Below are 14,687 nucleotides of genomic sequence, written 5' to 3'. Positions count from 1 at the left end.
TCAAAAGTGTCAGTTTGTAATTTCAAATAAACCTGTTAGACTATAACCTAGTGTCATGTGACTTCTGACTATGTAATTATATATTTTATATAATGATGTTCAAAAACTGCCACTATAAAAATGAAAGAAGTACATTTGAATGCAAGTCTTTTAATATATAATCTGCATTTAATTTTCTGTGGCATTGCACAAGGTGAGTCAAGACCAAATGTTGTCTTCGGGTGTTGAAAGGGAGGAATTAGATGGACTACAGCACACAGTTGAAATTTATTCCAGTTTGAAGTCAAACATTTTAGATCATAGAATCATATAATCCCTACAGTGTGGAAACAGGCCCTATGGCCCAACAAGTCCACACCGACGTTCAGAGCATCCCACCTAGACCCATCCCCCGAATCTACACATCCCTGTACACTACGGGCAATTAGTATGGCCAATCTACCTAGCCTGCACATCTTTGGACTGTGGGAGGAAACTGAAGCACCCGGAGGAAACCGACGTAGACACAGGGAGAATGTGCAAACTCCGCACAGACAGTTGCCCGAGGGTGGAATCAAACCCAGGTCCCTGGTACTGTGAGGCAGCAGTGGTAACCACTGAGCCACCGTGCCACCCAAAATCATACCCTTAGACCAACAAGCCACCCCCTATAATGTTTATATTTCCAATTGCAAATAGCCTATGCCTGTTATGTCATCTTGCTGAATAAGGTGAAATAAAATAGGTTCACTAATGTCCTTCAGGGATGGAAACTGCCATCCTTACTCAAGTCTGGCCTACATATGACTCTAGACCCACAGCAATGTGGCTGACTCTTAACTGCCCTCGGTGCAATTGGGGATGGGCAATAAATGCTAGTCTAGCCAGTGACACCCTCATGCCATGAATGCATTAAAAAAATAGAAACATAGGAGATAGGAGCAGGAGGAGGCCAATCAGCCTCTTGATCCTTCTCTGCCATTCATCATAATCATGGCTAATCTTCTACCTCAATGCCATTTTCCCACACTGTTCCCGTATTTTGTCTTTAATATGTGTAAATATTTCAACACATGTCTTGAACATACTCTGAGCCTTCAAAGTCCTCTGGAGTGGAGAAGTCCAAAGTGAAGAAATTACTTATCATCTTAGTCTTAAACAGACTATCCCTTTTTTTTGAGATTATGCCCCCAATTCTAGAGTCTTTAGCTCCATGAAATATCCTTCTTGCATCTACCTTGTAAAGGCCTGTATGAATATTGTATGTGCCAATGACAAATAATATCACCTCTCAGTCTTCTAAACTGTAAGGAATACAGGCTCAGTCACCTCATAGGAAAATCCTGCCATCCTAAGAATCAGTTTAGTGAACTCTATTGCACTCTGTCCATGGTAAGCATAACACTCTTAAGGCTGCAAGACCCCAAAATTGTACAGAATACTCTTTAAGTGTGTTCTCACGAAGGCTGTGCACAACTTTAGCTAGGCATCTTTACTCCTGTGATGCTTCCTCTATAGGAGGTCTTTAATTACTAGATGAAAAGATTAATTAGGCAGTTTCCATGATAATTGGAACAGTTGACAGGAGTTGATGCAGATGTCAGATTTTTAGTACATTGACAGAAAGAAACCCTGTTTAAATTGTATATCCTTGCTGTTACTTAAACTCTGCACATTGCAGGTTTCTTAATCAAATTTCAATACTTTGAACATTCAAAAACAATTACAAATTGTCTTGTTATACTGTCAATAACTTAAATATTCTTCAGTCTAAATTTGATAATCCAAGTAATGCAATGGAATTAATGATTTGAATGCAACTCGTCATTTAATCATCTTCAACTATTTTTCTAATTATTCACACCATAGAATAAAGCAGTGCAGGCTTCTGCAAGTCTGTGCTAATAGATAAATAAATGCATCTAATAGATGTAGGTTTGTGATAGAATTTTCAGGTTGTGTTTGATAAATATTTCAAAGCATATGAAGAGATTGTAATGTAACTGGAAAAATACAGGGGCTCTTGTGGAGCAGTGATAGTGTTCATTTCTCTGAGCCAGAAGGCCCCAGTCATGTCCCATATGCTCCAGGGGTATATCCTAACACAATGATAAAATACGATAATACAAGCTATTACACATAAAAACATCTATCACTGGAGGAGTAACCCAGTCAATCAGCAAGTCAGAATAAAGACTACACACAAAGAGCGGACTACAATTCCTATAGGACTTTGCGCGGCGGTCCGTTCTGGGGCGAGAAGTGGAACTCTCGCGAGATCTCTGTGAATTCCCTGTTCTTTAGGCCGGGAAGCCCCGTGTGCAATCTCTTTTTCTAAGATGGCTCCGAAGGCGAGGAAGGAAGGTGAGTGGCTCGGGGCCTGGTGCTGGAGTAGTCGTTTCAAACCCCGACAAACAAACTGTTGGCAGTCACTCCGGCAGCAAGGAGACTCCGCTTTTCCTCACGGGAAGCCGATTGCTCCGTATCAATTCTGAATCGTGGAGATACTTACCTTCGGTCGGGTCGCCCGCCCGCCAACGTGGTGGCTGCAGGGCCTGAGGCCTGGGGTTTCAGGCTGACGAGGGGGTGTTTGATAGCACCGAGTCAGGGTGCTGGCGGTTTAACCTGCACTGGGAGTGAAAAATGTCATGGGGATCCCGGCCTGGACTGTCCCAAGGCTCGGTCTCGGCTGGTGCACATTGATCCCTCATGTGGAAATGGATCCAGCAGTTCAAAAGCTCTGATAGGAATATGGTTTTGATTTGGCTTGGATTGTCCGATGCTGGTGTTTCTATGTCAAGTGCTATTCCTGTGCCGTTTAGAAGCCTCTAGTTGGTGAACTGTAAATGTACTAATCGTTAAAATTGGGTCTGCGAGTGTTCAGAGCCCTTGAGTGCATTGCAGCGCTATCATATGATGCTGTAATAGCCAAGCGAAAGTAAATTTCTGCTCATTTTGAAGTTAGTGTGTTTTATAAAATGTATGAAAGTTAATGGGATCTGCAGGAGGACATCTCGCCCTCCCCCATTCATTCACCAAGATCATACTCGATCTTCTGCCTCAAAAGACTTTCCTAGCAATATCTCATTGGGTTCTGGTTAGCTCAGTTGGCTCAACTGCTGTTTTGCAATGTAGAGTACTGTTAACAGTCACGGTTCAAATCTTGCACTAGCTGAGGTTATCCTGAAGGACTTCTTTTCAACCTCTTCCCTCATGGCCCATCTATTCTTTAATCCAGCTGGGTTGGTTAGCTCAATTGGCTGGAAAGCAGGATGATGCAAACAGTGTGGGTTTAATCACCACACTGAAAGAGGTTACCATGAAGGATTCTCCTTCTCAACCTTTTTCTTTGCCTGAGGTATGGGGACCCTTGGGTTAAACCAGTTGTGTGTGTGTGTGTGTGTCTCTCTCTAGTGAGAGCAGCCTTATGGTCCGAAAGGACGATGGCAACTTTACGTTTTTCTTACATGTGGCCTAACAACTCCACTCATTATAAATCCAGTGATCTGTGTTGAAAATACTGTGCCTCCACAGGCCTCTGAGATGGGGAATTCAAAAGATTCAGCTCCCTCTGCACGAAAATACCCTCCTAACCTCTGCCTTAAATGGTATGCTCTTTATCCTGAGAAACAGTCCCCTCCCTGACGGCCCTGTTGATCCCTGTAATAATATTCTAAAATTGCTAAGATTTTTAAAATCAAGTTGTGTATAACAGTTACTAGAAATGGATGTTTTATGTTCTTGCTGAAAGTAAGATGGGGCAGGTATAATAAAAGATTGCTTATCATCTTTAGCTGTCCCTGCCAAAACGGAGGCTAAATCCAAGGCCTTGAAAGCAAAGAAGGCCATTTTGAAGGGAGTTCATAGTCACAGGCAGAAGAAAATTAGGACAACACCTACCTTCAGGAGACCAAAGACACTCAGACTGAGAAGGCAACCCAAGTATCCCAGAAAGAGTGCACCCAGGAGGAACAAGTATGTCTTCAAACCATTCATTTTTTTCATCAGCTTTACTTAACTTAATTGTCATGAGGGCTTGTATTGGAAATTCTCATCTTTTCTAGAAGGGAGAGTAAACTTTGCTTTTCTCCAGGAAAAGAAATGCAAAGTACTACTGATGCTGAAAATGTCAGGTTAACATTTCAGATTAATGACCTTGCACCAGGACTGGTAAACAGAGAAATGTTGATTTCAAGGAAGGTTAAGATACTTTATGCCAAAGTATGAGACCCTCAGCAGCCATATGTTGAGTTGAATTGATTCTTTACTGTGTTGGTCTGTGGCTTTTCCGTTGCTGGCAGTGGAGGTTTTCACTGATCCGCAACCTGCAGATACTGATCAATTTTGTTGGTCCAGTTAATGTTCCGTAATCCAGTATAGATGCTGGGTTGAGAGTTCTTTGTGTGTACTTGGTATTCAAAGTGGTAGAGTCATAGGGTAATACAGCATGGAAACAGGCCCTTCGGCCCAAACTGGTCCATGGTGCCCACTTAGTTAGTTCCAATTGCCTACGTTTGGTCCATATCCCTCTAAACCCTTCCCATCCATGTACCTATCCAAATGTTTTTTAAATGTAACTATTGTACCTGCCTGAACCACTTTCTCTGGCATCCTATTCCATATACGCTCCACTCTCTGCAGGAAGAAGTTGCCCCTCAGGTCCTCCTCAAATCTTTCACCTTAAGCCTATGCCCTCCAGTTCACAGTTCCCCATCCCTGGTGGAAAAAGACTATGCATTCATCCTGTCTATGCCCCTCACGATTTTATACACCTCCGTAAAGTCACCCTACATTCTTGTACGTTCCAAGGAATAAAGTCCTATCAAGGCCAACGTCTCCCTATAACTCAAGCCTACTAGTATTGGTAACATTCTTGTAAATTTTCACACACTTTGCAGTTTAACTATGTCTTTCCTATAACAGGATGACCAAATCGGACACAATACTCCAAGTGTGGTTTCACCGACAACTTGTGCAACTGTAACGTAATGACCCAACTTCTATACTCGATGCCTCGACCAGTGAAGACCAGCATGCTAAATGCCTTCTTCACCACCTGTCCACCTGTGACACCGCATTCAATGAACAATGTACTTGTCCTCCTCAGTCCCTGTGTTCCACAACACTCCTCAGGACCTTACCATTTACTGTATAAGACCTACCTTGGTTTGACTTTCCAAAGTGCAACATGTCACGCTTATCGGTATTGAATTGCATTTGCCAATCCTCAGCCCAATTCCCCATCTGATCAAGATCCCTCTGTCATTTTTGATAACCTTCACTGTCAGCAATACCTTCTAATGTTGTATCATCCGCAGACTTACTAATCGTGCCTTGTACATTCACATCCAGATCATTTATGTAAATAACAAACAACAAAGGTCCCAGCACTGACCCCTGTGGCACACCACTAGTCACAGATCACCAGTCCGAGAAACAATCTTCTACCATTGAGCCAATTTTGAATCCAATTAGCTAGCACTCCCTGAATCCCATGCAACCTAGCCTTCATGACTAGCCTTACATGCGGGACCTTGTCAAAGGCCTTGCTAAAGTCCATATAGATAACATCCACTGCCCTACTCTCATCTATCCTCTTGGTTAGCTCTTCAAAAAACTTTAAAAGATTTGTCAGACATGACTTCCCACACATGAATCCATGCTGACTATCCCTAACCAGACCTTAACTATTCAATGTTGGTTGATCCTGTCCCTTAGTATCCTCTCCAATAACCCACCTGCCACTGATGTCAGACTTGCTAGCCTGTAGATCACTGGCTTGTCTTTGCTATCTTTCTTAAAACAATGGAATAATATTAGCCACCCTCCAGTCTTCCAGACCTACTTCAGTGGCTAAAGATGAAGCAAAAATCTCTGCAAGGGCCTCTGAATTTCTTCCCTAGCCTCCCACAATGTCAGAGGATGGACTTGATCAGCCCCAGGGGACTTATCCACCTTAATGCAATCTAAGGCTGTAAACGCCTCCTCTGGTAAAATGTATGCAGTCCAAAATATCCCCGCTTGTTTCCCTTATTTCCAGTAGAATACAGTTAAACTCAATTTGTCCATTGAGCCACTAGGGAGTGGACGGGTCTTGCACTTTAAGCTTTGGAATAGGAAGGTGTTGGTGGTTTTAACCTTTTTGTTTTCCACATTTAAACACCTTGCTTTATACCTTCCCATTTCTATTTGCACATTAGATGTAAATGTTTTTTGACTGTGAGGGAAAACAATAGCTTGAGCAAAAAGAGAAACAAAAAATGGACATCTGTTTATTCATCTGTGGTAAGAATTTGCAGGAACGTATCGGTGCAGATGATGTCTTTTAGCGATCAAAGCATGAGAATTTATGATTATCACAATTTTATACTGATGCACCTTTACTCTGTAGATACAGGCAGTACAGTTTTGTATTGATAATTTGTAATACTTCTTGAAATGTTGAGTTCCTGTCTTCCAGCAGAGCTTTTATCTACCTTTTTTCATGAGCCAGATTTCACAATTCTAATTCTTTCTGCACACTATCTTCAGATTGGACCATTATGCTATCATTAAGTTCCCTCTGACCACTGAGTCTGCAATGAAGAAAATTGAGGACAACAATACTTTGGTTTTCATTGTTGATATCAAGGCCAACAAACATCAGATCAAACAGGCTGTCAAGAAATTGTATGATATTGATGTAGCTAAAGTCAACACGCTTATCAGGTGAGCAATAGAATATTAAATGTGAATGCTGAATGTTTAAGCACTGATCTTTTTAAAAAGTGAAATGTATTCAGAATATATCTCAAATTTGAAGACCTGTGTCTTGAATTTGGAAGTTGGCTTTAAATTGGATTCCTGAATTGTGTAAGTTGGTGGATGCTTGTCTGACTGGGTTTTTTGTGTTTTTTTTTTTGCAGCATTATCACGAGGATTTTAGTAAAATTGGCTGGTGACTTTATTTTCAACTGCACCATTTAGAGAATAGGTTAGGCTGTAATGTTTAGCATTTGTCAGCTTGGTGTCAATGCAATAGTTAGTGTCCTGAAATGTTTTATTGTATTACGTATCCTACTAGTTTGCAGTAAAATACCTGGTTGTGGATTGTCCTGTTGGTTAGGCAAGTCACTGATATTACAAGTTCTCTGAAGTAGTTTAAGTGGACCTTTGACTGTTAGGAAGTTTATACAGCCATTTTGCAGATTCCAACCCAAAAAATAAGATTGGAGAACATGCCTAAAGGTATGCATAAGGTTCAAAAAGTCGTGCTTAGTGTTATATGCATATTTGATCAGATTTAATCAGATCTTGATATTTACAGATGTATATCCCAATATTACCATACTGTGGAGGCTACGTATAAATTTGTGTAAAGTTTTTCTTGGTGCTAAATTTGATGGATAGTTCACTTTTTTTAAATAATTGTAAAAACTGACTACTTTTGCTAAGTGAGACTTGTACTGTACAAATGACAGCAAACTCTAGGAGGCATACCACCTAGTTTAAACTCTACATGGTCTCACAGATAGCAGAGGCTCATTTTGTAACTAGTGGTAAAGCTTATGGCATCTATGGCTCATGATGAAGATTGCTTCTATTGATCTCTGGTATGGATTTCCCCTTTGCATGATTTTGAATATGCCACCAAGTTGCTGAGATCTCTAGATGTCCAATAGATTATCAAGCTTGTTTATCGGCTAATTTCGGTAAAATATTCTCAGCCAGCAAAATAGATGTTCGTGTAGAATAGCAATTGGGGCATAATCATGCTGACATATAATTTTTAATTATATTAACCAATGGGGTTTTTATGATAACAAGACATCTCAATATGTAGATTAGATTTTTCTAAATATGCCAGAAATTGATAATCTAATAACAAGAGGTATCACAAAGGGGAAATTATTCAGTCTTGTTATTTCTAAAAGATTGTCCTCTGTGGAGATTACATTTTAGTTATGGTGGCTGAGTCGTAAATATAGACCTGAACGTGGGAGAACTCTGCTCTCGCCCTAAGTAATGGCTTAGGGATGTTGCAGTCTTTGAACAGGAGTTTGAAACTCTTAACTGGAGGTATGTGGTCTGCAGAACTTTAACCTAGGCTCAGAATTAAAGACACAGGATGATTTTTGCAGATATTTGAACAGTGATACAGAGGCTAGGTTTGGTGATCTGAGATAGACTGAAGAACTTGAGTCTTTATGCAGACCTGACTTGTGATTTGTTAGAACCATAAAATTGTATTGAACTCACTGTGCAAAATGATGGAAACTGTTTCACCTGATCAATGTGAAGAATTTGATTCAAAGGAACCACTGATGCACAATGATAAACTTTGGTTATGTTTCGATCCCTGTTTTTGTCTCTGGTTTCTAACGATTGGTCTCTTCCCAGGCCTGATGGTGAAAAGAAAGCATATGTACGACTGGCCCCAGACTATGATGCATTGGATGTTGCTAATAAGGTAACGGTTTGAACGTTTATAGAGTTTGTTTCTCTCTCAGCTGCTGTTTACCTGAAGATAGCAAGCTGCGTCAGCAACTCATTCTACCCTGCCTTTTAAATACTTTGTAACATAGCCTCCACCACTGTGTTGGGTAAAATAATTACAGGCATTCAGCCTCCCAGAGAAGAAACTCTCTTGCCTCTGTTTTAAGTTCATAGTTCATAAGTTTGCCATAGTTAAATCATTAATTAAAAATCCACTGATACTTTTTCTTCAGTTTAGTATACTAAATGTCCAAAAAAAGTCTTGCAAAACATTTGTGCTTTGTGTGCCATTTCTGCTATATATAGAGGCCATTTGGTCTGTCAAGTCGGCATAGACCCTCTGAAGAGCATCACGCCAAGACCCAGCACATCCACCCTAGCCCTGTAACCCCACATCTAGCATGGCTAATCCACATAGCCGGTGTAACCCTGGACATAATGGGGCATTTAAAGTTTTTGTAGCTCAGGTTGTGGATGAGGTTGTAGACTTGCTCACTGAGCTGGTGTGGTTGATTGTAGACATTTCGTCACCTTGCTAGGTAACCTCATCAGTGTGCCTCCGGTGAAGCGTTGGTATTCTGTCCTGCTTGTTATTTATATGTCTTGGTTTGCCACTGAAAAACAGAACCAGAAGTGATGCCAACCACCCCAGCAAACCGAGGCATGTAAATAACAAGCGGGACAGAACACCAATGCTTCACCGGAGGTGCACTGATTGTTACCTAGCAGGGTGATGAAATGTCTGCAATCCATCACACCAGCTTGGCGAGCAAGTCTACTGCCTCATTATAGGGCAATTTAGCATGGCCGTTCTACCTAACCTGCACATCTTTGAACTAGCATTAAAAGAGCAGCCATGAATTTCTTCCTAGTTCTTCAGAAATACAACTTGCCTCACCGCCTCCAGTTGAAACCTCCAGTGTCCTCCGTCAATCCTTGTCTCTGGGTTTTCAGATTCAATCAACAAACCACACCTGAGTGAATCTATCCCTTAATTCTTTCAAAATTCTGTTCCTTTTTGAATAAAGTTTAGTCCTTAAGCAACCTCCTTTCCTACAGAGAAACTTGAATTACAGAATGTGGAAGGTGGTCATTCAGCCCATCAAATCTGTGCGTACCCCCTCCCTTAACCCTGTATTTACTGTGGTCAATCCACCTAACCTGCACATCTTTGGTCTGTGGGAGGAAACTGGAGCACCCGGCTGAAACTCGCGCAGACACAGAACATGTAAACTTTGTTCCTGTCTGGCGGCAGCACCTTCTGTTCTGATGGATTCTGCAGAGTGCCACCTGACATCTCAATGGGTTTTTGTTTGTATACTTCTATGATGGTTTATAGTTACATAACACTTTTTGCTGAGGTGATGCCATTGTCACGTCTTATTTACTTAAAACTAACGGGTGTTTTCAATTAATGTTCATGTCAAAAAGTTCTCGAGTGATTTTGCTGCTTGTACAAAAGTGCAATGCTTTGAAATGGCACCTGATGATACATGCAAGAGATTTGGTTTATACACTTGCCCAGTACTGGAATGGTACTGTTTGTCTTGGAATGGCTATTGTAAAATGTATTTATGCTGTATAATCCAACCTGGATAAATATCTGCTCACTAATCAGTTTTTCTTGTTTTTCAGATTGGCATCATCTAAACTGGCTTCACGAAGAACTGTAAAATATTTCAATTAAAATTTTTAAAAGTTCTTTTGGTAGTGTACATTTGAGTTTTTCCTTTTGGTCAGTTGGAACAATCTTATTAAATCCTCTGTTTTTGGATCAAAGACTGTGTTTATTTTAACATTACTAGTTTTAAAAAATTTATGTACTGTTGCATGTGTTTTGATCCTGTATCTGCTGATCCACTGCTGCAACTTCTGTTTGCTGCCGAACCCTTCTCTTGTAGCTTCCAACTCTTTGCTCCTATTTTCCAGCCTGTCTAAGCTTTCATCTTATTCAAATTGGTGTCTGTATTCTGAGATAGTAGGAACTGCCGATGCTGGAGTCTGAGATAACAAGGTGTGGAGCTGGATGAACACAGCAGGCCAGGCAGCATCAGAGGAGCAGGAAAGCTGATGTTTTGGGTCTGGACCCTCCTTCAGTGGTGTCTGTATTCTGGTGTTAATGCTGTAATTGTCAGATTATGTTTACTGTCATTTAGAACTTCCTTGTGGCTAAAGCCCATCATTATCTCAGTTATCTAATTTCTGTAAACTTCTCTAACTGTATCACTTCCCTTAAGTTATATCTCATGCCTTGTGTGCATTACGTTTAGTCGAACCACATAACCATGTTTAATATTGCAGTAGCCCATGCTCTGCCTAAGCACCTCTTCGTTAAAGCCCTTAACTCTAATTCACTGAACCAGGCTTTCCTTCATGTGTCCTAATTGGACACTGACCAAAGTAATATTCTTAGGGATAAGAAATTTGTGTTTGGAAGAATTCTGACTTTAAGATCATGGAACACCATCTTTTTCTTTTTTTTTTTAAAAAAAAAAACCTGATCTCTGGCTTGGGTTATCATGTGCTGAGCACCTGTTTTTAAAACCTGCCAATTCTGACTTGGCTTTGACTGGCTTTCAGTAATCAGGAAATACTACTGTTTATTTGAGCAGCCTGGAAATGCTATTCTGTGCTGGGCTATTATTCTGATGCAGCCTCTACTCTAGGAATTGCTACCAATGGCACAAGCTAGCTGGATCTTCTCTGATTTATTATTACTGATATTGTGACTCCCCAATCCCAGGAGGGAGAAGACTTTGTCCATAGTCTTGGGCCACATTCCACCCTCGAGCATCCAGTGATTAGAGGCTGCGTCTGCTGGCCTGCAGGTTTTGAGCTCTCAGGACCTGAACTCCAACCCCTGACAAGAAGACACTTTCCCCTCCCCAGCCGTGCAGATCCAAATGTTGGCCAAGGATGATCCCAGCCACTTGATGCTCAAAGTGATCCTGTGATGAACGAAGTCTGAGCAAAGTTCAAAAATCTAGGTCTTGGGGGATAGAGAAAGGGGCCAATTGGAGAAGTGGGTGGAGGGGAAAAGGATCCAATTAAAACATGGTGACAATGGAAGAGAAGGACTTAATTGAATCTTTTGACGTTTTGGAATATGAAGAGTTTCTGAATCCTGAATGAATACAAAGTATTTCAAACATCAATACATGTAGATGATAATATGCTAATTTAATAACAAAGTTACTATGTAGTGTTCATTTACAATTTTCCTTCCAAGATATATGGGCATTGGCAAACTAACCTTAGTCAATCCCTAAGTGCTGTTTGAGGTTATGGTGAGTTAAAATGAGGTTGCATTGAAGGATAGTTTATATGACTTCAATTTACATTTGCAGCAGGGTCATAGTCAGTTAATTTATATAATACACCTTTGCACACTAACAGCGTTGAATGCTGATTGATTTCCTATAAATGTATCAGTCCATGGTCTTGATGCTCACTGCAGGTAAACAAAGGCAGGACTAATTTTCTGTACACTTGAAGTGGCTGAAAACTATTTATATTTTGCTATAGAACAAAAGTATTTTAATGATGATTGGCCTGTTAATCCAGAGACCTAGTTAATATTCTGGGGACCTGGATTCAAATCCTGCCACATGATGGAATTTGAATTCAATATCTGGAATTAAGAGTCTAAGGATGACCATGAATCCATTGTTGATTGTTGGAAAAACCCATCTGGTTCACTAATGTCCTTTAGGGAAGGAAACTGTCATCCAAACTGTTCTGAGGAAGGGTCACCGGACCTGAAAGGTTAACTCTTGTTTTTTTCCTTCACAGATGCTGCCAGACCTGCTGAGCTTTTCCAGCAATTTTAGTTTTTGTGTCATTATTACCTGTTCTGGCCTACATGTGACTCCAGACCCACAACAATATGGTTGACTCTTAGGTGACCTCTAGGCAATTAGGAATGGGCAATAAATGCTGCCTAGCCAGTGATGCCCTCATCCCATGAATGAATAAAGAAAAAAAACTTCTCAGGGTTTTTTTGGCCACTGGCCCCTGTGTTATTACTCTTTGAATGGAATAAGTTCAATTATTGTGCCTTTAAAGTAAGTGTCACTGGAGTGTTGTCAAACAAAAGTTGACATCAACCCACAACAGAAAAAGAAAATGGAAAAAGCTTGGTTACAATTAAGTTTTAAGGAGCACCTTGAAGGGAAAAAGATGGTGAGGTTAAGGGAAAGAAATATATTGTTGAAGATGCTTTTTGGATGATTGACAAGACAATCACGTATTCATACAAGACAACACGGTGCAGAGCTGGATGAACACAGCCGGTCAAGCAGCATCATAGGAGCAGAAAGGCTGACATTTCGGGCCTAGACCCTTCATCAGAAATGGTGGAGGGGAAGGGGGTTCTGAAATAAATAGGGAGGGAGGAGAGGATAGGTGGAGAGTAAACAGACAGGTTGAAGAGGCGGGGATGGAGCCAGTAAAGGTGAGTGTAGGTGGGGAGTTAGGGAGGGGATAGGTCAGTCCAGGGAGGACGGACAGGTCAAGGGGGCGGGATGAGGTTAGTAGGTAGGAGATGGGGGTGCGGCTTGAGGTGGGAGGAAGGACAGGTTAGGGAGGTGGGGACGAGCTGGACTGGTTTTGGGATGCGGTAGGGGGAGGGGAGATTTTGGAGCGAGAACACCTATGCTCGGTTCGCAATAAACAACTGCACCTCCCAGTCGCGAACCATTTCAACTCCCCCTCCCATTCCTCAGACGACATGTCCATCCTGGGCCTCCTGCAGTGCCACAACGATGCTACCCGAAGGTTGGAGGAACAGCAACTCATATTCCGCTTGGGAACCCTGCAGCCCAATGGTATCAATGTGGATTTCACAAACTTCAAAATCTCCCCTCCCCCTACCGCATCCCAAAACCAGTCCAGCTCATCCCTGCCTCCCTAACCTGTTCTTCCTCCCACCTATCCCCTCCTCCCACCTCAAGCCGCACCCCCATCTCCTACCTACTAACCTCATCCCGCCCCCTTGACCTGTCCCCTCCCTAACTCCCCACCTACACTCACCTTTACTGGCTCCATCCCCGCCTCTTCGACCTGTCTTGTTTCCTCTCCTCTATCCACCTCCCCCTCTCTCCCTATTTATTTCAGAACCCCCTTCCCCTCCCCCATTTCTGATGACGGGTCTAAGCCCGAAACGTCAGCCTTTCTGCTCCTATGATGCTGCTTGACCTGCTGTGTTCATCCAGCTCTGCACCTTGTTGTCTCGGATTCTCCAGCATCTGCAGTTCCTACTATCTCTGATTCACATATTCATGCATACGCTTCTGCAGTGGCTGCAAAGTTCTGATACTAGTTTAAATTTTGGGTCATACAAATTCTAAAGTTTCCCCTTAATTGCTGAGACTTTCCAAGTAAAAGACTTAAGACTGAGTTTGTGGCAAAGTGGGTGTTTCCAGGGATGCTAACGGGCCTATCTGTCAATTTCACCACAGCTGTGCCTCTGGTAGCATTTTAGATGCAGCTGAATTAGCTGAAGAATGTTCGGCAAAGAAACCTAGCCTTGGTCACAAACTGTTAATGTCTTGACACATAGATTAGATAAAAACCGAATGAACTGCGGATGTTGCAAATCTAGTATACAATGAAGCTGAGGCTTACTTTTGGACTCTTGGTGGTTGATCATCAAGCTTGGCAGCTTTTAAACATCCAGATCAATAATTGTTTAAACGAACCAGAGCTGGCTGACTGAGAGACAGGAGAGACAGTAGAAACTGCAGATGCTGGAGAATGTGAGATAACAAGGTGTAGAGCTGGATGAACACAGCAGGCCAAGCAGCATCAGAGGAGCAGGAAGGCTGACGTTTCAGGCCTAGACCCTACACCTGCATCATTTTTGATTAACACTCTGGTGACCCCTTTCTCCTCGATACCCCTGATCGCCTTGACACCCTGGTTACCCTGTACACCTCCATCACCTATGATGAAGACCCCCAGTGTAGTTGGGCTAGCTCCCTGCCTTCCCTCTTTCTCCCACCCCCACCAAGTCTCCTTACCCTGTGTTGACATTCAAGCTCCCCAGGCATTGTGAGGTCACAGTTCCACCCCACCTCCCCAAACCAGCCCGTCGCCGTGGAAACGGGAGGTTAGGGCGGGCTCATTGTGACGGGGGTGGGGGTGGGGGAGATCGGTTGCTATGGAGAGGGGTAGCCGTTACTGAGACGGTGGCCAGCAGACAGACGCCATTCCCCTAACTGTTAGCGGGGGGG

General features: G+C 42.2%; 1 protein-coding gene and 2 non-coding genes across 3 annotated transcripts; all 3 read left to right on the top strand.

The window, feature by feature from the left end:
* The first annotated feature begins 2,216 nt into the window (after nt 1–2,216).
* Nucleotides 2,217–10,233, top strand: rpl23a (ribosomal protein L23a). The gene is made up of 5 exons (XM_020516496.2): nt 2,217–2,343; nt 3,774–3,954; nt 6,511–6,687; nt 8,359–8,428; nt 10,090–10,233. The coding sequence occupies exons 1-5, from the start codon at nt 2,319–2,321 to the stop codon at nt 10,102–10,104; spliced, it is 468 nt and encodes a 155-aa protein (XP_020372085.1). The 5' UTR covers nt 2,217–2,318; the 3' UTR covers nt 10,105–10,233.
* LOC125486216 lies at nt 6,288–6,358 on the top strand. Its single transcript, XR_007264906.1, has one exon. It is a non-coding gene; the product is annotated as a small nucleolar RNA Z17 (small nucleolar RNA).
* LOC125486215 lies at nt 8,219–8,288 on the top strand. The gene has a single exon (XR_007264905.1). It is a non-coding gene; the product is annotated as a small nucleolar RNA SNORD42 (small nucleolar RNA).
* Nucleotides 10,234–14,687: the final 4,454 nt, after the last annotated feature.

This window comes from Rhincodon typus, chromosome 26 (assembly GCF_021869965.1).
Source record: "Rhincodon typus isolate 14 chromosome 26, sRhiTyp1.1, whole genome shotgun sequence".
NCBI lineage: Eukaryota > Metazoa > Chordata > Chondrichthyes > Orectolobiformes > Rhincodontidae > Rhincodon > Rhincodon typus.
Note: the sequence above shows the minus strand (reverse complement) of the source record. Positions and strands in the feature narration are given on the sequence as shown.